The sequence below is a fragment of the Prosopis cineraria genome, unplaced genomic scaffold (genome assembly GCF_029017545.1).
Source record: "Prosopis cineraria cultivar Desert tree isolate PC_DT_omini unplaced genomic scaffold, ASM2901754v1 PC11, whole genome shotgun sequence".
NCBI lineage: Eukaryota > Viridiplantae > Streptophyta > Magnoliopsida > Fabales > Fabaceae > Prosopis > Prosopis cineraria.
Window position 1 is genome coordinate 11,999,048 of NW_026555342.1, and position 24,538 is coordinate 12,023,585.

Sequence of the window (24,538 nt, forward strand, 5' to 3'; positions counted from 1 at the left end):
GCCAAGTTAGCTCATTCAAAAAAGTAAAAAAAAAAAAAAACACACGCATTTATAATGTGAAGTAAATTTTTTTATAAATAAATTTATAAAATTTAGAAATCACATTGTAGTCCATTGAAAGTTGAGTTTGGTTTAAAATTAGGATGTAAATATATTATTTTTCTTTATTTATAATATAGATTAATTTAATTATTAAATAGATAAAATCATAATTATAAAAAAATGATAGCTGTAAATTCTTAATAAAATAGTTATAAATATTTAGTGTTGAACTTCATTAATAATACATGATACATGATCGATTTAACTTTTAAATATAAAAAGTTATATTATAAAATATTAAAATGATAGTTATAAATTATTAATAAGATAATTGTATATAATTAACATTAAACTTGCAACACATAATCAATTTAATTATTAGATATATGGATTTACAATTTATAAAAAGTTAAAGTGATAGTTATAAATTATTGATAAAATATAATGTATTTTTAATAGAAACCTTATTGTTTTTTATATTTTAATTTTAAATTACACTCAAATTCTAATAGAACTTGGTTGTGACTTTTGAATTTTGTAAATACATAAGTTTGCTTCACAGAACTTATACATAATTTTACCTTTTAAAAAAAGTATATTTCTAATTACATTTCTTATAACAAGTATTTATCATTGAAAAATTGTAATAATAATTAGAAATTATCAGGAAAATGATAGAAAAATATCTCAATATGCAAATGACAATTAAATACCATGAAATATGGTAATCATTTTCTAGTTCTTAGGGACTTGCATGGCATTTTTGTTTTCCTGTAGAGAAATAACATTTCTATCACTTTAAAATTTATCCATGAAGTCTAATAATTAAAAATTAATTATTTTTTTTTGTAAAATGACTATTTTCTTGAGAAATGACTAGAATGTAATAATAAATAATATTTAATATCTATACTTTTTTTATTAATGAAGTTTAATAATAAAAAAAATTAGCTACTACTTCCTTTTAGAAGATGACTAGTTTTTCTTGGGAATGATTACAAATTAGCAAATTACAAGTTGCTCTATGCAGTTTTTTGTATCAGTGAAGTTCAATAACTAAAATCAATTACTGCTCTCTCTTTTTTAAATGACTATTTTTTTTTAGAAATGACTATAATGAAATAACAAATCAAAAGTTTTGATAATATCTTTCTTTTATTTTGCAAAAGGATAAAAAGATCTTTTCATATTAAAATTAATTGGCAGAAAAGTTTTGAAGAACTAAAAAATAATTCTAAAAATATATTACAGTTTCACATATTTGTGTTTTTTGCATATTTTGTATATTTTCTGTCATTCTCCTAACTACTATTCAGCACACAAAAATTACTATTCAAGTATTGTAAAATTATATGCTATATATTATTTTTTGAAAAGGGATGGAAATTAAACATTAAATAATTGCGTATATTCTTTAATTAAAATTACAATCAAACATTGAGAACATTTTAGGCATCTTGTATAATTTTTAAAAACATTTTATAACATTTAAAAAAGATATAACTTGTAAATTTTATGAAATATGTGACAATTGAAATATCATATAGCACCAGATCAGCAAATAATAATAGCCTAGTTCAATGATATTTGATTAAAGAATATTTGATTAAAGAACTAAGGTTTTACAATTTTAAATTTTTATTTTATTTTATTATTAGTATTATTAAGATAATTGTTTTCTTGGAATTTATAGAGAAGAAGATGCATGCATATGCGTAGACGATCCAGGGTGGTGGAGATTGGTTGGGAGATAGTAGCTCGGTGGTGGAAATTGGTTGGGAGATAGTAGCTCGTACACAAACTTTTGGTCACCTTTCAAGTTCTGAAGGGGCAGATCCCCTGAGGGTTTAATTAATCACCATTCGTATATAATTTTACTCATTAAGAGGGAAAAAAAAAAACACGTCAATACATAATAGCAATGAAAGGGAATATCAACTAGCTAGTTTGAACAACATTATTTTTAAACTGATTGTACTTTTTTTTTGACAAAAAAGAGGCTATTTTATTAATAACAAAAAAATATCACACTCACTAATATTCAAGGCAATAAACCCAAAGTACAACCTATCAGAAAAAGCAGTAAACACCTAAGATTCATTATTGTTTATTATTATGGTAATTTAATTTGCAGCTAGCCAATATAATATTTGATATTTTAGTTTGCTGCATGCATTATTAAAATGGGAATTTTGGAAATGGGTCCAGAAACGATGGTCAGTTGATGTGTGCTTTGTGTGTTTTGATATCAATAAGACAAACAAACTTGTTTTTTTAATATCGGAAGAGTATCTTTTAGTCGTGCAAGCTGGAAACAAGTATTAGACAAATTACTAGGTAAACTTTAATGCATGTTAAATATATGTTTGAGTGCTATCAACAACAGACACACTGAATAATTTTACGAGAACATCGCTCACGAGATATTTGTCGAATATATATATATATTATATATATATTTGTTTATTGTGCATATCATACGATTTTTGTCAATGTCTCTGGAAAAAGAAATTGAGGAATATATCCCATTTAAATTAAGTTGATCTCAAACCTTTATTTATCGTTTGATATAACAGTGAAAGTATTTGTGCGGTTCAAATTGAATTATAAAAGAATGGTCATAATCCAGACAGCTAAATTTGTGGGGGGAAAAAAATAAAAAATAAACCAATGATCAGCCGCAAGATATGATAGATTGGCACATGAACATGACAATACCTGTGTCAGGGGTGTCTCCAAGTTCCCCCAATGAAAATTACAATTCAAAGAGAGTAGGTGATTTGCGATCATTTTGGACCTTTTTATTTTTTTTTCCCTAAACTTTATTTTTTAAGAGGTTAAAGTAAATCTAAGTTAAAAAAATTGTAAAAAATATATAAAATACACATAAAGTTTGACGTGCAAGTTATGGCTCTCTTGAACTCCATGTGGCACCTCTAACACACTGAAAATAATTAATGTGCAAAGGACGAAGCCATTGCAGTGAAGGCTGATGATGAAGCGGTGGTGGAGTCCACGCATGAATGATAGAAAGATACTTCCTTCCAACTCTGTCTGACTGGGAAGAGATACCCTCACACCCCTCAGACTTTAATTAATTTAATTTCTTTCTTTCTGAATATGCATATATATATCCCCCATATCCATCAAACCAATAAGCAAGCCTCTGTTCTTGCAATTTATTTTAACCAAGGCCCTTATCTAAGTGTCAATGTGATAGCTATATATTCACCTGCAGATTTTATTCTGCCCTACTCTCTTATATCCCAGAACACACTAAGTCTCTCTGCTTCTTGCAATATATTATAATTATATCTATTAATAAAGCCTTTATCTAACAATCAATGCCTGCAGATTTTATTCTGCCCTTCTCTGTTATGCCTTGATCATCACAAACGAACTAGTTCTTTATATCTGGAGTTTAAAGAGGGATGGTCAAAGGAATAAGTAGTGTCAGAAAATGCATGAGAAGGAAGTTTAAATGCAAGATCAGAAGATGGTGGTGAACAATAAAGATCCTTTTGATCTCTTTGCGGACAAGAGTTTATAAATGAATTGGATTCAAGGGTCCATAATTAATCAGGGGCATGTTTAATGAGGCTTGTAATGATGTATACGGATTGCTCATTATATTAATCCCACAATCAGTTAATTCTTATTAATTGGATCGAAATTTGCTGGCTAATAATAAAGTGCATTTCATAAAAAGAAAAAAAGCAAGAAAGAAAGAATCTAGGGAGTACAATGATTGCAGATCCAGCGGATGCAGGAGAGCCATAAATAAAATAGATATTGGGTTTGGGAGGGAAGAAGGTATTTTCGTACCAAAAAGAATAGACTGTGCTCTGCTACATCTCAATCTCTGTCATTACATTTACACACACAACTCCGTGAACTGTCTATCTGGAATCCATGGTACGATCACATGCACGATTGCACACACCCACTAGGGTTTCGTTTCTCTCTCACAACTGTAACATGCATGCACATTTATATGATGTAGGGTTAATTAATTCCCTTTGTTTTCTTTCAAGGAATTGAGCGTAATAAATACAGTTGGTCAGATTCTGATTCTGGTTTCGTTTCTCTCTCACAACTGTATGTAACATGCATGCACATTTATATGTGATGTAATGGGTTAATTAATTCCCTTTGTTTTCTTTCAAGGAATTGAGCGTAATAAATACAGTTGGTCAGATTCTGATTCTGCCAGAATAAAATGGCCCATCTTTTCTTTTGAAAAAATTATCACACATGTGCAAATTGATAATAATTGAGGATCATAAAAATTTTAGAATTAAATTTAAGTACCAGAATCCCTTTTGGTAGTTTACAACTTATTGTTATGATTAAAATACCCGTAAAAGTAAGTGATTATATGTGCATTTCGATCAGACAGAGATGTTTTTAGTCAAAACATTATTTTTTAATCTACAAAAAAAGAACTGTGATCCTAAAATTTAATTTCAACATTTTGTGGTCTTGAATGGTTATTATTGATTTTTGTAGGTCCTTAATTGCCACTTTCCCTGTTTTTTTTGGTTCTCCCTCTCCACTAGTAATGCTAGCTATTATAAGGTGTATCAATGTAATTAATAATCGGTAATGATAATTTAGTTGAAGATCATTTAAAATGTAGGAAGTAGGAGTGTTGCATCGCAGTGTGTGGGTTGGGTTTGTTCAGGAAGAAGACAAGAGGCCTATGAGAGGGCAAAAGGGAGTCATGTGATCGTGGTGTAGGAACGTCCTACCTTTGAGAGGACAAAAAAAAAAAGTTTAATTTTTAATTTGTAAGACAGAAATATGTGGGTTTCCTAAGATGTGGGTTATTTTAACGTTATTTATCATCTGTGGTCCTTTCCCTTTATCATGAGCCGCCACAGTCCACACACCCTATTTCCCAACACCATCACACCTTTTATTTTTTAAAAAAAAAATATTCTCATTTTTTTAAAAAACTAACTAACCAATTAATTCAGTCATAAATATATCCATGTAAAATCTCTGACAAGTTATGTTATTATTCAGTCAATAATACAATTTATTTGTCAGCCACTGTATGATTATTGAAGTTGCCCGTGTCCAGTTGTCTAGGGACTGATCTAGAGCATAACTCATGGGGAGCTAAAATAAAGACTTCATGGAAGTGGGGCGAGGGCAAAATTATTATTTTTTAAATAAAAGTGAAATATATAGTTACAAGCAAAAGATAAAATAAAACTTATAGCAAAAACTATTATTCATAAGCTTTCACTGGTGCATATTATATTTTAAATTTTTATGCAATGCGTAGAATTTACATGTAATAACATTTGAATTATGAACCTTAAGTAAAGTCTTTACAAGCTTGATTATCTTCTATAATTAACTACAAAAAATTCCTAGAACTTACAATTCACAGCATTGGAAAGCAATCATGTTTTTTCCCAATAAGTTAACTGAGTGAATAAATATAAGTTGATAATTTTTCCCTTTTAATAAATTGGAAAGTAATCAACTTTTTTTTTTAATGATTTTCCACCTAGTATCCTAAAACGTTCGGGTATCTTGGATTCTTTGCTAGCCTAATCTAATCCAGACTAATCTAGATCCCCACATAGGTGGGGCCCCTTTTCATGAGATTTTACAGGTATTATTAGTAAGACACACTTTATATGCTTGACTGTGCGTTGTGTATCCCAAGACTTAAGCACAAAATTTCAAAATAAGTTGTCTAAGCCCTTAATCAACTTTTGACACCCTTAAATCTATATAAAAAGTGACTTTTAGTAAGCCAAAGACAATTATTTGTTCAAAAAAAAAAAAGTAAGCCAAGGACAATTCTGGCTGGAAGGGGGCAAAAAAAAACCAAAGACAATGAAATACCCAAAATAGAGGTGATTTTGGTTGTTAAAGCGGAGGCAGCATAGGATTCTTGATTGGTCTGAAGGGTCAAATTATAGCCAGAGTTGGACCCAGGGCCCACCCCCCGCCACTCCCAACCAACCTCAAGTAGGGCCCAAATTCTTTGGTCACTGTTCAACTTGAGACCCACAACGCAAGGCCCATTTACAAAAGCAGGTCTCTACTATGGAAACAGTAAACAAAATAAATGTCAGGCAAGGTACAGCCAATACCATCAAGCATGAGTGGCTATAAAAAAATAAAACGTACGTGATTTGATTATTTGAATTTGAAGGCACCACCCAAAGATTTGGCCATTGTGGTGAAATTCTTCGGTTTGTGCCCAAGGATATAGGCCCTAGCCTTACTGGCTGTTGAATATATTGATTTTATATGAAGCTTGTGGGGTCCCCAATATTACACAATGTCAGGTAAGCTGCTCACGCCTCACGGATAACCAATTAAAGTTTGAGTAAGCGAGCGAGACTGTCTTCACTTAAATAAGTGGTTAGAGTTTTCAATTATAGTCAATGTACATATGATGATTTACTTTGGAGTGGTCTATTAGCAGTGTTTTGTCTATTGTCAATTGTCAACGTAACTACTCTCCGTACGTGGAAAAAACTCTTGTCATCCATTAATCATGCACCATAGAGTTTGTTAGAGTTTTTATGTTATGCATAAACATTGATATCAAAATTAAGATATCCTAAAGACATGCAATAAAAAATTGATTTTTAAAATTTTTTATTAATATATATATATATATATATATCTCTATCTCACTATATTCACCTCAAATTATAAGACATTTTTAAAGATATTTAACATTCCAAAGTATAAAATATTTTGATTAAAATAATATTTTATCAATGATATTTTTTTAATATCATCCTTATTATATATTCTTCCTCTTTAATATTCTTTCACAAATGAATAATATTTTTAAAATTTTATATTCCTATATTGAAAAAGTAAAGTTGTAAAGTATATTTAATGAATTTTATTAATATATATAATTTTATTTTTAAAATGTTCTATAATTTGAGATAAAGAGAGTATTAAATTTTAAAACTAATGGAACTTAAGTTAAAAAAATAATGCTTATAGATTGAAAATTTTAAAAATTTAGTTAGAGTTATTTTTTACTATGTAATTTTTTTAATCTTTGCTCGTTGAGTTTTAAGAGTTTCATTTATTCCCTTTCATTTATATATATAAGAAAAAATAATTATATCATGCATTCTAAAAAAATTGATTAACGATAATAATTATATTTAAAAATAAAAAATAAATTAAAATACCATTGTATTTTATTAAATAGGGTTGCATTAATTATTTATTGTGAATGAAATTATGATTTTATGATAAATAATTTTAAAAAAATTATGATAAATGCATATTGAAATGCATAATTTTGTTTACAAATAAAAATAAAATAATAAATAATATTTTTTTATACATAAAAAGGGAGGGAGTAAAATATCAAAGGGAGTGTGTGTGTTTGTGCGAGTGATTGAAGGTTGGATATAGAGCTGAAAATACGGGCAGGCCCAGTCCTTATGGGCTCGGCCCTTTAAGGCCTGAGCCCTAAAACCCGATTTCTCACTTTGACCCCCATTTCTCAAGCCTGGCCCTTATACTTAGGGCTCAGGGCCAGGCCCGTAAGCCCTTTATTAAAAGATAAAAAAATTAAAATAAAATTAAACATTATAAATAAATTAAAATATTTTAAAATTAAAAAAATTAAAATTATCATAATTTTTTAAAAATTAAATAACATACATTAGAAGTCTAGTAATAAAATTTAAATCTTCATTTAAAAAATAGTTCATTTTTTTTATAAATATACAAACATAATAATTATAGAAAAATAAAAAATATCATAAGTTTTATACTATACACTGATATTATTAAATTAGATTAAATTAATTTTAAAATGAATTAAAATTAATAATAATATAATGTGTGTAGGATCAGGTGAGCAGGTCATTGATTTCAAACAAGTGCTTTACTAAAAAAATAATAATAAAAATAATATAACAGGGCTTGAAGGGCAGCCCGGGTCCGAGCCCTATTTTACAGGGCTTATCAGGGCCAAGCCCTCAAACCCGATTGCTTTAAAAAAAATTATTTTTAAAATCCAAACCCTTATTTAAACTGAACTTTTAAACCCGATTCTCTAGACCCAACTTTTATTTCCGGCTTTAGTTGGATAATGTAATGGGTCAAAAGAGGATTTGGATCCTTTAAATTGCTGAATTGGTCAAAAGGGCAAAAAGAGTGAAGGCGAGGGAGGAGAATCGTACACGTGGTGGGTGGTGAGAGGTTGGAGCATAACAGAAGTATCCGCTACTACGCTATCCCTTTCGTTCTGGCATCAAAGCCTTGCATCCAAAAAAACTCAAATTCGATATCTCTGATTAAATGAAACCAACGTTTTAACACATTGCTCCAAATCGTCATGTCACAATGGGTGCTCTTTACCTCTTCCTAGTAATTTCTTCCTTCTTCCTTCCTCTTTATTGCAATTTATCTGATTTGATATACTTTTATCCCTAGTATATATATATATATATATATAATAAAAAAAAACAGTACTTTTGATGAAGACATGCTTAAATAATATTTTATCCATTTAAAAATACAAAATATTTTTAATTAAATTTTATTTTAATAAAATAGTTAATTATTTTTAAACTAACCCTATATTTTTATATTTACCCCTATTAAACACTCTATAATAAATAAAATTATTATTAATAAAACTTTTAAAAATAAGGTAATAGTTACACTTCGAAAGATTAAAAATATTTTATATTTTTTAATGGAGAGAGCATAAGTATAACATTAAGGAATGTTGCCCAGTTTATCAACACTGACTCTTTTAAATCATACTTATTTTCTTCTCCTTCTTCTTTTAATATATATATATATATATATATCTTCTGCTTTTTGGCCTGATTGCAAAATTATTATTATTATTATTATTATTATTATTATTATTATTATTATTACTTGGCGATGGACCAGGGAACATTTAAATTATATTCTGACAGTGCATGCATCCAATTTGAAGATATAACAACGCAAAATTGAAATTATTAATTAATATTATTCCTATAATAAGTTGTAAAAGAATTGGATGTGGCAATATTTGTCTACCGCTCCTCTTCCCTGATTCGTTCAAGACAATGACTTGATTGAATATTTTGAACACGCCAAAAGTTTGTAACATTCGCACAGAAAATAATACAATAATAGTTATTTACAACGAACAAGCAGTGAATCCTTTGGATGATAATTTCTTATTCATATATTTCTCGAAACATCAATTGCCGTGCACGAGTCAGTTCACAATATCTATGAAAATTAAAATCCAACGTTTAAAATGCATTCTTTGTTCTTTCAATTCTATTTAAAAAATGTCTACTTTTCTTATCCCATGTGCCTCTCGCATTCAATAGTTTCATTGGATCGGGTGTTTTAGAAAAATAACAAATATTTTTACAGGATCATTAAAAAGAAATAACTTATTCAATTTCTCTAATACCTATGAATTAAATTAATTGACTGGGTTTTATATTTACGATCGAATAAAGTATTTGCAAATTACGTAATTTATTACAAACTTTGAAAGTTTTATGCGCTTATATTTGTTTTGGATCATTGAGGCAACTTTAGTTATACTTATCAATTTCAACTTCTCAAGATAAGCAAGCATTGAGATAATCACTTTATTGCTTTAATATTGTTTAAGGAAGAATGTAAAAAACACAAGTGTGACCAAAGCGAAATGAGGGAACCGGAATATTTGCTGAGAGCCAAAAGCAGTGAAAAGCCATTAATGCCAGATAGTAGGATGAATGTCTTTCCGTTCGATTTAGAAACTTGCATCCATGTCCATTGATCACTCCCAACTAGTGGTTGCGCTGTACTAATCAATCGGCGATTGCTTCCACGTGCTTCAACATTGGCGGACCCAATCGGATTCGGTTTCGGTGCACATCATATGAGGACCGTGGTGCTCAGCACCAATTAACACTGCATTTTGCGGTGTTATTTTTTTTTCTTTTCTTTTTAAATTATAAAAGTATTATTATTATAATAAATAAAAATTATAAAATTATTATTTTAATATTTAATAAATAAATAAATTTAATTTATTAAAATTTGACTTGAACAGGCTAGACAAAAATTTTGATCTAAACAGTTTAAAACTATACTAAAAAAATTATAAAAAAATGACTTGAAAAGTTCAAAATAAGGACTGATCGTTGAGTTTAGCAGAATGAGCTAGTTTCTTACTATGTAGCACAACAATGTTTAAATTTTCATTAAAAAAAGTACTTATATTTAATATCCAATCATACCTTACATAATATTACTTCTCATAAATGGACAATTGTGAAAAATCAATAAAATAAAAAATATTTTATAAAATATATTTAGTCATGGTTCTAATTTTTTTACTACTATTCTTAACTATTCAAACCAAAATTTATATATGAATTGTTTACGTCAAAATTTAACAAGTTAAATATATTTATTTATTAAATAATAAAATAATAATTTTATAATATTTATTTATTATTATAATAATCTTGTGATTTAAAAAAGAAATGAAAAAAATTAACATTGCAAAATTGGTGTTGGGCAGCATGATGATGAGCACTGAAACCGAATTCAGTCCAATCCTGTCATCCAATTTTAAGAATATATCCTCAATGATGTTGCATCCTACAAATAATAGAGAGAAAGCCACGTGCCAATGACTTATTGGCTAATCACACGTCCACCTATTCTTTTTATTAAAAAATTAAAGTGAGTTGAGTTTCAGACACTTATCATATCAAAGGCATACTTTAAGATTTAAAAAATATTTATAAAAATATTTATAAATCTTCCATCAATAATTAGACATTGAAATATGGGCGGGCCTGGTTCTAAATAACTTAGACCTTGAAGCTTGATTTTTTAAATTTTGATTGAATCTTGAGGTTTAGCACCTATTGAAAGGGCTTAGGCTGGGTTTGAAAACTCGATTTTTTAAAAAAATAAAAGAATTAACATTATAATTTAATTTTGTTTTTCTAAAAAATAATTTAATTTAAAATTATAATATTTAATATTATAATTTAGCTTTAAAATTCAATACAAACTAAGTCAATGTCTCACATCATCTAGAAAATAAATAAAAGATTTAAAAGCTTAAATATATGTTAATTGATATCATCATAATTCACAACAAAATTTCAAAAATAATAAATGAGGTATATCAATATAATCCTCACAGAATAAGACGAGGGGTTAAAATTTTCAAATCAAATTGAAATATTAAAAGCGAGCATTAAATTGAAATTTCAAACATCCATAATCTAAAAAAAGTCTATGCTGGAACAGAAATTACTTGAGAATACGAGAGTTAAAAAAACTAAAGCAATGGAATGTCAAGAGGGAGACATTCAATCAAGAGACACTACGTCAAGAGATGAGAGAGAGAGGTGAGTCAAGAGATGAAGAGAGCCAAAAGGGAGAGGTGAGACAGCAGGGAAAAGGAGATGGTAAGGAGGAGGTTAAGTCGAAAGACAAAGAGGGCTAAAGAACTTGAAATGATAAGGTGTATAGGTTTTTTTTTTATTTGTCAAATGGTGCGTTTTAAGATAAAAGGAAAAAAAATAGAACAATGTTTGGAGGTCTGCTCGAACTCTTTTTTTTTAAGGCTTATTATGGTCGAGCCTAAAGCTTGATTACCTTAAAAATTTCCTGCATTTGAAGCCCATGCCCTTCTTTAAATAGAGTTGTTAGGGTGTCCCTTCAAATTTAACCCTCATTTACAACTCTAGCAATAATGTATTTACATTGATAGTGAAATTTGATCCCATAATTTTATAAGTTATGGGGTAGAGTTTTGTTGGCATGTAGACCTATTTTAAAGAGGAGGGTTTTTCATCCTTTAATGGTATATTTCCCCTCTAAAAAAAATCCTCCCATTAAAAAAATTACTAAGGAAACTAGATAAAAAATATTTCAGTCAAAAAATACTTACTGGGCTTCAACTCTCACTCTCAAGATTAGTCTTCTTTTTTTTTAATATAATAGGAAATTAGTAACACCCAAAATACTCAAAATTCGTAAAAACTCAGCCAGATTATTAGATTTTACTCTTGATGAATAATACTTGTGATATTCAAAAAAAGATAGATATAAATTTTAAGGAGAATGATAGATAAGTCTCAAAAGGATCAATTAATTTAAATCGGGTCTCAAGTGCAAAACTTCAAGAATTTTCAAGTTCGTATATTAAATTTGCAACTTCATTATAATAAATTTATAATTTATTTTTTAAATTTTAACATGATTGAAGAATAAATTTTTTTCTGTTAAAATTTAAAACACAAGTTATAAATTTGAGAGCTAAATTTATAAATTTTTAGAGTTTGATACTTAAGATCTAATTTAAATTAATTGATCTCCTTAGAGTCTTTCTATCATTCACCCTAAATTTTATTATGCAGAAATTACTTTATTTGAATATTTAAATTTATTATTTTTTTGTCAAACTCAATGGTGTATTTTAAAATTCATAATTCATCATTATCATTAATAATTATTTAATATCTAATAATACATGATATATTTTTAAGTTTTTCCAAATGTTGATAAGTTATATCATCATGTCTTATAATTAATGTTGTATGTCTACCAAACAATTAATGGTAAAAAAAAAAGCCATTCAAGCGACAATAGTCTTTAACTAAAATAAATATTAAATTTAAAAGGTCACCTAAAAATTTGCAATTGTCAATAAATATAAAATTTACCATACAATTAAAATTAAATATAATCATATTTGTTAACGAAACCATAGCCTGGTTATTAAATAAATACGATAAATGAATTGTTTAATTAAAATTATTTTGGATTATAAATAAATTCACTTAAAAAAGAAAAAAAGAACAATGAATAAGGACTTGTTTGATTTTTTATTCTCATTTATTATTTTTAAAATCTGTTTCATTATATCATTTTTAAAATTATTTTTTAAAACAAAATGAAATGAGAATTTGTTTGGTCATGTCTATTAAAAAATAATTTTAAAATTAAAAAATAGACTAATGATAATAATTATAAATAGTTAATGATGATGATTAAAAATAAAAATTAGTCAAAATACCTATAATTTTTAATAATCAAATGTAATATATTTTAAAAATATTTATTTTATTTTTTTAAAAAATGAAATCAGTTTTAAAAATAATTAAATAAAAAAATACTTGTTTAAATAATTTTTTAAATTTTTATGTTTTGAAAAATAAAAAGTAATTTTTAAAAATAGAAATCGAGCAAGCTCTGACAATCCCAAACTCGCCGTTGGTTGGCTAATAAAAACCAGAGAGAGTCTGCTTCCATTTTAACGGTATAAATTGGAGGAAATGCAGACAAAATGAACCTCAAATTGAAATGAAATTCGAAATGGTGGGTCACGCTAACGAAAACGCTATATATACACGTTCACCTTCCTTCGTCTTGCTTATGTCCAATCCTCCATAGCTTATGGATTCTTAACATCGTCAACGGCTTTTCCTTCCTTTCTGGCTTTGTGCGGAGTGGGTGGGTCACCCCGAAACCCAACTCCGCCGTCGTTCCTACATGGCCAAGGGTCGTAAGTTGACCTCAAGTCACCGGAGCGAACGCCTCTTGGGAAGCTACAGCTACAGCCTCCACAGCCAACCCTCCGTCGCCGCTACTGACGCATCGGAGTTCGTTGAAGACGATGTCTGGTCCACCGTCGACGAAATAGACGACCGCGCAATGAATGCCTCTTTTGGAGAGAGGCCTCCACGTTCGGCTGCGGAGATAAACGGCGGTGGGATATCGATCAGAGGCGGCCGTCGGATCTCCCTTAACGATCACCGCTGCGTGGGGGGACTGTCCCTGGCATTCGATGATTCGGGAAACAACGGTACGACGACGTCCACCAGGATTCTCCACCAGTGCCACCACGGGCACGACAGCGTGGCGCCACCACGTGGACACCATATGGCCACGTCGGCTCCCGTGAACGTGCCGGACTGGAGCAAGATACTCCGGTCTGACTCGACCGAATCACTTCACGGCATGGATGGCGGTTTCGAGGACGAATCGGAGATGGTCCCTCCACATGAGTACTTGGCGCGTGAGTACGCGCGGAGTCGGAAAATGGCAGCGAACTCCGTTTTCGAGGGCGTGGGCCGGACGCTAAAGGGTCGGGACTTGAGAAGGGTTCGCGACGCGGTGTGGAGTCAGACCGGGTTCGATGGGTGAGTATGCCGGTTCAGACCGGTATTATATTTGATAATTACAGTCGTTCTCAGTCTAAAGGACGGTTTAGTTGGGAAAATATATTATATAGCTTTAGTTTTTTTGGGGATTTTTGTTTCCGGGACGATGATTCGGTTGGGTTGACTCGAGTGAGGAGAGTCTGACTCAGAGGCGAGTGAGCCTTAGAGCAAAAATCTGGACCTTCTAGATTCTGATCAAGATCTCTCCCCTTTTTGAATAATTTTGTATTCTAATTTCTGTTTGTTTAAGCAGATTCAGTATTCCATGTTTAGGATCCATGAATCATGGTAACACAGAAGCCCAGAAGTTGAGATAACATGATCTCCCAAAATCACCCAAGAAATTGAATTTCTCATCAATTTTTATGATTATTGAGAATAAAATATTGAACAAAGGATCAATGGACATTAAGTATAGCGAAGGAGACTATTTCTTCACAATATAGTGAATCAAAATTTAAATTTTCAGGTGCCCACTTTTGATATTGGACCGTGCTTCTAATAGAATCACACATATACTCAATTAAAGAAAAAATTAATCAAAGGTGAAACTTTTTGGTGAACAAATGGAACCTTGGTTGTTTGGCTTTCATTCATTGAGAATCACATGAATTGCTGCAGTGACTTTGACAGAATGATCCAAATTTCAGAACAAATTCTTCTTGTTATTTTTACCCAAAATTTCATCTTTTTTTAACCATGTAAAACATCCATCAAAAATCAACAATGGTAATTGGAAAAATAGATTATTCGGCACATGAAAGATGAGATGGGAAGAGGTCAGAACAAAGGTTGATGCAAAAGTGGAGAGAAAGAACGTGCGCGCGCGCGCGCGTGAGAGAGAGAGATGAGAGAGGAAGGGAGGGAGGGTGAAATGGTAGGGCTGTTATAATTCAGGACCAATAATGTTGTTTGTTTGGATTAGGCTGCAAAACAATAACCCTTCTATGGGATATAAAAACCAAGACAGAATATTATATTACCAAACCACTTTCAAATGAATATTCGATCGTCTGATTAAACGAGTCTCACTCTCACTCAGCTTGGATTATCTGGTATTTGGATCAATGAGAACACATGCATTATTTGTCCTGTATGCGATACTTGCCCCAACGTTTTCGCGTGAACTGCACTTCATTTAGCCAAAACCAACAAAATTTGTTCAAATATTCTCTATTAATTGATATTATATTGGGCATAAATTTCAATATACCATTTTTTTTTAAAAAAAAAAGCAAATAAGCCATTGTTAGGTTTATTATATTAAGTAAACTTAAGGATAATATATTCTAACAAAATAATTTAAACCATTTGATTCGATACTTATTAAGCTTTATATATCATAATTTATTTTTTAATCTTTTAGATATGGCCATATGGGACTCCTTTTTACACTCTAATATTTTTTCTATTAATTTTTTTTCCTTTTGTTTTTTTTTATTTTTTTTCTTTTCACCTGAGCTTGTCCTTTTTTAGTCTTAGAGGTTTCAGGTTTTTTTTTTTTTAATTTCTTCTCCTTTCTTCTTCTTCTTCTTCTCTTCTTCTTTCTTTTCTTTTCTTTTTTTTTTTTTTTAACTTGTTGTATTTTTGTTTTCATCTTTTATTCTTTTCCTTTTTTTGTCCCCAAATCGAATGGCTCATGATACCATGTTATATTTATTATATTAAATATGTTTAAGGATAATATATTTTATTAAAATAACTTAAGCCATTTAATTCAATACTTCTTAAACTTTATATATCATGATTATTTTTTAATTTTATAGATGTGAGACTTCTTTTTACACTCTAATAATCACCATCTAAAGTTATATCATACTTTAACTAATCTTGATTAAGTCGGATTGATCTTTCAATAAGAATGTTCATTTCAAAAGTTTTATAAATTAACACTAACTTAAACCCATATCATTTTACTTAAATGTAATATTTGCTTACAAGGAATCTAGCTGCTTCTGTTAGAACATAAGTTTGATAGTTCAATATGCTCCTTCATCTAGAATAAAATTGACAATTAACCTGATATTACCATTAATCCAACATTATTCAAGTTTGTCAATTCACACATTCAAGTGCTCAGTCACACTATCAATTAAATATAAGGATGAATTAATAATTGTTGCAACCAGCGCCTTGTCACTTTGACAACTCTCCCCACCATCGTTAAAAATTTCTATTTACTCTTTATTTTTCTTTTTCTTTTTTCCAGAGAGAATCTTTCCATTTACTCACTCAAACAAAACCTGTGGTCTTCTGAAAATAAAATATTCGCTTATTTATGAAATAAAAATACCAAAACAAAAAAGAAGTTTGTGGACAAAATCATAGGGTCCACTCCATGAGAGCAGGACACCCAGTGCTTTTAATGGGCAAGTGATGGATGGTACCCCTAAATTGGCAAAGCATAGCAAGAGGCCAGAGAGCATTGAGAGCCGCATTAATCAGATTCAATGGCTAACATTTGCAACTTTTTCCATGAAAATGACAGTTTAAATCTCTCTCTTTTGTGTTGGGCTCGCAAATTATGTGACTTTAGGACCATTAGTTTTTGCTCTCGCATTCCCCTCGAAAGTGTTATGGACATTCTGGTACTTATGACTTAGGCTACGCTATTATTATTTTATCAATACCACAATCATCCATGTGCATTTTAGATAAGCACTTCAAAGGTTTTGACCAATTGGAAAAAAAGACAAGCACTTATCCCTTCCTTTCTTTTCCTCTGTGTGGGACCTGCTTTCAATTTAAATAACTTATCATATTTTTACCCAAAATAAATAAATAACTTATCATGCATCTCTAGGCTATTGTTAGCCTTCTCCAAAGTGCTTTTCAAATTCATCCTCAATAATTTTCGCTTTAATTGACATCTAAACTCGTGTATTCCAAGCATTTATGTTTTTTTTTTTCCCATCACAACATATGTTTGCAATTTTCTTGGCCAAAGGGTCTCTTTCCTATAACATATTTATTTGCTCGTCATTATTGACGATTTCTTTTTCCCTTTAATTATGATGCTTCTTTGCTGAGATGAGTTGTAAAGTCATAGTATTAATAATCAACAAAAACGAGACTATGGTTCAAGCAAACAAAAAAAGAAACGACATTATCAAAGGATTATTTTAAAAATGATGCAAATATGGATCTGGCCCATTCTACAGGCTTGATAAGAGGCCCAAACCAACAGTTAAGCACGTCTTGTCTTAAGGTCCGCATCTAAAAAGAAGGCTTGACTTGGATGGAGAAAGTTGGGAAGCAGATAGGGAGAGAAAAGTTGGAGAAGAAATTTCAAGAAATAGAAAATTTATTTATTATTTTTAAAAAAATTTCTCTCAGTTTTCTCATTTTGCGCATTTGGATTGTATTTGGTGATTCTTCAATACAGTGATTTTAGTTTGTATTCTTGTTAACATTAAAGCATGATAAGTGATTAAGTATATATAGATATTTTTTAAAAAATCATGATAATTAAATGATAATTTAACGAGAAAATCATATAGGTGCATGCAAAAATTAGGGTGAAGGCACAAATTTTGTCACATAATATTCTCTGAGAATCAATAAGTAGCATATACTATAAGGTGGTGTAAAACAAAACAATTAATTAAATCGTAGCACCCAACGCCAACTATTAATTTGTAACTAATAGACTGTTTTTTTACTCTCACTCTCTCTTCTCGGTATCCCTATCTTCTTGTTCACCGGTAAAACACTTCTTAGCATGTTGCTTGTTGCCAAATCTGACCTTTCTACTGGCAACCTCACTCATACTTCCTATTTCCTCTGTTTTGATGACTTCTCCTTCATCTTCATTGCCCCTTGCACTCCCTCCATCTCTACTAATAAGAGCTTGAAACCCACCTCCAACAACTCTATTCCATCCTCTTCTAACACAAGACAAGTATCCTCCTCTAGACAGAATGAATGATGGAAATTAGACTCAAGATAGTCCAATCCTTTCCTCACCAACTTCTAATTCTACCCATCTCAAATGCCTAACTACTAAGAAAATCTTACCATTTTGGTTGTTAAAGAAGCCTAAGGTCAAATCATTCCTCATTTCTTTGGTTAGGAAGGAACCCAATGGGAACTTTTTGTATTTTTTGAAAATATGAAAATTATGATATTGTGCTTGATTATGCTACAATTTCTTATAATAAGTTGTTTTTTGGGAAACTTGCAAGGGCTCTATAACACTTGCAAGTGTGTATGGGAAACATATTCAATTCCTAAATGTATCTCAAAACAAGAGATTTATTGTATCAATAAAATCAAAAAAGAGTTGTGTCTTTTTAAAACCTTGTTGACTGCATAACTTTGAAGCCTAATTTAATTGCTAAAATCTCAGCATTATAACTAAACTTATGCTTGAATCCCATCACCCACTCTCCTATCGTGATTTTTAATTACCCCACCATAAGCAACTTGATTGTTGAAATTTACTGAAACATCAACATCAACTTGAATAAACTCTTGTTGAGCACTGACCCAAGAGTTTGTTTTGCTATCTATACCCTTGAAGGCGACATGCTTATATTTACAAACATTTTATGTATTTGTATTAATTAGTTATTGAGCATATAACATATTGATCCTTTGTGATCTTGTGCGAATCGTGATAAATAAACTATATAAGTAAACATAACGGGTAGAGGTTTAACTTACAATCTTGTAATAATCAATTATTCATATATATGTTTTCCATGACATGGAAATAGAACCTTTGAAAACTGTAACTGTTTCCCGTGCTATATTCCCTTGGGAGATTTTGTGAAACTTGAAGTCTTCTTAATCAAGCAACATGATTGACATTTTAGGATAAACTTTGTTTTGTGATGGAATCTTATTTTTGTTGGGTTTATTATTTTGCTATATATTTCCTTTTTTTAAATTGTAATGCTGAGGTTGTTTGATTTGTGACGTAATAAAATTTTATTTGAATGGACGAAAAGCTAGTTTTCTACAACAATCCCAAGAGTTGGCTTTCCTCCACTGAGGGAAGCCTCCTCTGCCTCTCCACTGAGGCAAAGGAAAATCTAAACTGTCCATATTAAATATTTTTATTTGTTATTTTAAATTTATATTTTTAAAATAAAAATATGAAAAATATAATTTTTTAATAAATATAATTATCAATCCAATAGTTTAGATTTAATATGTATGATCTAAATTTAATATTAAATTTTTTTAATAAGTTTATTGCTCCGTTCATAATATATTTGCACTGTCCAAAATATATCTAAAAAGTTAATTTAAATTTTTAATATTAAATTTGAACCATTCGTATTGAATCTAGACTATCAAATTAATAAGTATATTTATTATTTTTTATATTTTTTATTTTAAAAATACAACTTTAAAATAAAAATTAAAAATATGTAATTCAAACAGCCCAAATTAAATATAGGTGATTTAATTTTTTTCTGCCTTTAGCTTCCCTTAGTGGAGGGAAGCCGTCTTCACAATCCCACTTATTCTGCAATGATTCTTTATGCATAAAATAATTGGAGTCACTTTCTCCAACAACTTTTTACGAACCTCTCACTTGCCCATTTCTTATAGTTTTAACTTTCCGCACCACCCAAACCAAAAGCAAAAAACTTTGTCCATTGAGTAATAATCCAAATTTAATTTTATTGAAATGTTTAGTAAATATTGAACTAATAAAATTCTTCCCTGTATGTTACGTCACTAGACAAACTCTATTAGCATGAGTCAAAGTTTCTAGCCATTTTTTTAATAAAAAAAGTTCAAGCGCCCAACCATCTTGGAAAAAAATTTGATGTTAGTTCAACTATCATATCCTCATGACCTTAAGGGTCAGGTAGTTAAAACAAAGATTTCTTTTTTATAAAAAAAACTACTCATTATTATTTTTGGAAGAAAATGCAAACATCCCTTTAACTCTAAAAATTGAAAAAACAATAATTTCATTTTTTTTTACATTGGCAGGTTTTGAACAACATTGTTCGAGTTACTGTATGTTGTTAAATGTAAGCACATCTTTCAACAGGGAGTCGAATCTTGATTTGTCATGTTATGAAAGGCTACTCCTTTTTATTATACCCAATTTCTATTAGTACCTAAATTTAATTTTTATGATGGAAAAAATTTGTTTTCACCTTCCCCTTAAGGAGATTGACATCCAAAATCCTGCAAGTAGCAGCGAGAACATTATTCAACCAAGATTTGTTTCATGTTAAATGAGTTGATGATTTATTCTTAGGAAAATAGCAGTGAAGGTTTCAGAAGAGAAAAAAATACTAGTAATGGTTAAATACAACTAAAAATTTATCTATTCAACATATAGGCAATTTGGTCTTCATATTTGTTTATATTTATATTTGGTTGTTACTGCTATTTTTTTTCTTAGGTCTCCACTATCATTCTTCCTTTCTTCTATTTAACAGAAGGGCAATTTGGTCTTCATATTTGTTTTTGCATACAAGGACCATAGGTTTTCCTAATTATGTTATGTAAACTATGCTCTTACTCGTCAATGTCTTAAATGATTTGGAGAAATGCTTCAAAAATTTTCTTTGTGATGTACCTGATGGGACTAAAAAAATCTTATCTTTTATCTTAGGACAACGTCACTATAGATAAAAATGTTAGGGCCTTGGGTTTCAAAAGGATTAAAAGTCAAAATATAGCTTTCATTATGAAGCTCTACTAGGGTCTCATTACTAAACCAAGCAGTCTTTGGGTTCATATCTTATAGGATAAATATAAGCATGTCAAACCTATCATTCTTATAGTTCAAAACCCCACTACTTCATCTTAAACTTAGCATAATATTTGCAAAATTTGGGATAATTTCACGACTCATGTGGGATGAAAAGTCAGTAAAGGCAACCAAATTTCTCTTTGGTATGACAAATAGACCTCTCTCCCTGAACCCTTCATTAATTATGCTTATCCTAAAGCTGATTCTGTCCTCTATGCAAGAATTTTTGATTTCCATATGAGCACGAGGGGGTGGAACTTCAAACAATTAAAATGATACTTGCACCTTGAAGTAATCGATATCATATCTCTTGTTTGGCCTCCTAATCCTCTTAGTGACAAAGATGTTATTTACTGGAGGTTGTCTAATAATGGAAACTTTTCTATAAGATTTGTGTACAGAGCAATTGAAAATCAAGACCATCACACGAACTTTGATATCTGGTCGATGATTTGAAAATGACCCGCCTATGAAAAAATTAAATACTTTTTATGGAAAGTTACTTGGGACAGACTCCAATCTAAATTCATTAACAATAATGGGAGAGGACCTCATTAACAAATTTGTTCTTTTAGTTGTAACGTTTTTGACTCTTTTATTCACGTCCTATGTGATTGCAAAAAAGCTAGAGAAGTGTATTTGACAATAATTAATCCTTCTAAGATTAATACTTTCTTCTCTCTATGTGTATAGGATTGAATAATTTAAAATGTAAAAAATGATGTTGGGGCTAAAAAACAAGAAAAACACCTTGGCAAAAACTCTTTGCTCAGGTCTCTTGGAACATATGGAAAAGCTAATGCAGCTTAATATTATTTGAAGAAGATCATAAAGAAAATGTTATTACTTTTTGCTCCACCCAACAAATCCTAAATGACCTCAAACTTCATCTTACAACTAACATTCTAAGTAAGAGAAATGAAAGATTTAAAGCTAAATGGGACTTCTTAAAGCAGGTTGGGTTTGACTTGATATCAACAGTTTAGCTAATGTCAACGAGGTTGTTATTGCCTGCTTGTGGAGGCCTCGTACATGATGATCAAGGGAACTTAATCAAGGGCTTTTTCAAATATCTCGAATATCATTGAAGCACAATTGTCAAAATCATAAGTGTCTTGGAGAGAATCAAGCTTTGCTAAAATGTTGAATTCATCAGAATTCACATATACTTTGATTCTTTACAAATTGTCACTCATCCAATACAATTTCTGCAAGAATCACCTCCTATCTAAAATCATTAATAAAATTAGAGATTTTATTATGAGAAACTAAATTATCACACTTGACCATGCATTCAGAGTAGTGAATAAGTGTATTGATCTCCTTGCTCATCAAGTACCAAGTGTAACATCCTGATTTTTATATAATAAAGAAATTATGGAATTTAGGTTTTGAGGAAAAAATGATAATAATAGGAATTTATATTATTTGAGGTTATTTAGAAATAATATTATGATTAGGTATTTAATTATAAATTTAAAAATTTAAATTTAAAACTACATAAGCAATATTTAGTTAAGATATAATACATAAATAATTTTTTTTATGTGTGTGTTAAAAAAAAAGAGAAGGTAGAAGGAACAAAAAAAAGGGGGGGTGGAAGGTTGTTGTTTTTAAGTCCCACATTGGTTAGATGAGGGAAGAGAAGAGGTGCCTTCATGTATAAAAAGGAGGGGGTGTGTGCATTAGGAAGTATGAGAGGCTAAGATGCAATTTAGAGTAAATTGAAACTTTTGGCCTAAAGGTTTGAATAATTAAATTCAAACCTATAGTTTTTTTTAATATAATTTTGGGACTTACAATCTCATTTTTATATTATTTTTCTCTCTTCCTTTCACATTGCTCGGCGTTTTCTCGCAAGGGGGGATTATTTTCTTTTTCTTCAGGTATGTTCTAACTTTCCTGTTTAGATTAGCATTTAAAAATTTATTTAATTACAAAATTAATTTTATAGTTATTTTCTAAATAATATTAGCTTTCTAGTGATATGATTATTTTGTAGGATAGAGTAAATATTTTGATTAGGATTTTTCTATAGGATAGTTAATCTGATGATATGATAGATTAAAAATATAGGTTAAAACTCTTAGGGATATAATATATATTATATAATATTTTTTTGAGGTTGAAACTCATATTTGAGAATTTTTGAGTTAAAATCTAGATCTATATGGTTGAATTTATGTGGAATCTGAGATGTAGGGATAAACCTATGATTATTAAATATTTATTTAAGTATGAATAGGTATTTTTGAGGTTATAGAAAGGTGATTTGAGGCTTCAGGATAATTTTAAAATTTTTAATTTATTTTTGGACGAATTTTTAGAATATAGAAGGATGAAATTGTGATACTAGAAGTGAATTGAGGATAAAAAAATAGTTTATTAGAGTACGAGAATTTTAGAAAAGAATTTGGGAATTAAATGAGGCATAAATCTTAAATTAGTATTAATATGGATTATAGATCTAAGACTTTCTAACTCTTTAAATTAGAGTTATTTATTTTAATGTAAAATTAATATATAGTATTATGAAATAATTATATAGATTATATTGATAAAGATAGTGGTGAAAAAGGAGTTGTGAAGGGGAACTTGTTATTCAAGACACAAGGTAACCATTATTAATGTGTTGTGATGGGTGTGTTTGTGAATGGTTATGTGTTGTTTTGTTGTTTGGAAAAATTATGAATTATTGAAAATAAATACTGTTATATACTTCCGTGAAATCATTGCCAAGTGGGTTAAAAATTTATTTTTTGTTTATCATGATGAGATATTATTGTTCGGATATATTTCTGTTTAGATATTTGAATGATGCATGACTTGTCAGGGTATTTTAATGTATGGTGTTAATGGAAATTTCTGTTCGGTTAATTATTACCACATGGTAGGCCCTTATTGGACCCAATGAGTGGCGTGTCGCTTGGTCCAACTCACCTTTGGCCGGGTGATTTGGCGTCCGAGCATGGCGAAAGGAGGATATAAGGTGCAGTCATGCAAATTAAATACTTGTTCGGTTTATTTGAAAGTATTGTTCGGTTAAATGTTTTGTGTGCCCACTTAGCAATCGCATGATTAGTTACAATCACATGCATCATTACATATTAATTTTTGGTTACTGAAACTTTTAAGTTTCATTCCCCGTGGTTAATATTTTTACATGAGCGAGTCCGGCCGAGAAAGCACCAGAGGTGTAACTATGGTGTATGAAACACCATCTTTTACATTGCCTCTTATTTTGGATTATACAATGTATCTTGTGCCAACTTAGGACATATCTTCTTTGTGAAGCATGTAAACTCTAATCTTTTTTATTAAAAGTATTTATTTGACCAAGAGGATTATGTTTGTCCCTCTTGATTCATGACCTAATTTAAATATCATGCCATGAGGATCCTATCTGTCCCTCATGGTTCTAATTGCTTTTTGAGATATTTTAAGACCTGTGGTATATTGTCTTGGATGTATCATGGTAAGAAAATTTTCTACCATGATAATAATTTTAATAATTTATAAAAAATCGATTTGTATTTTTAAGGGTGTTACACCAAGAGGCAAC

At 29.9% G+C, this 24,538-nt stretch overlaps 1 protein-coding gene across 1 annotated transcript; it reads left to right on the top strand.

The window, feature by feature from the left end:
* The first annotated feature begins 13,459 nt into the window (after positions 1 to 13,459).
* Positions 13,460 to 14,521, top strand: LOC129286690 (protein S40-5-like). The gene has a single exon (XM_054922675.1). The coding sequence runs from the start codon at positions 13,579 to 13,581 to the stop codon at positions 14,230 to 14,232; it is 654 nt and encodes a 217-aa protein (XP_054778650.1). The 5' UTR covers positions 13,460 to 13,578; the 3' UTR covers positions 14,233 to 14,521.
* The last annotated feature ends 10,017 nt before the right edge of the window (positions 14,522 to 24,538 follow it).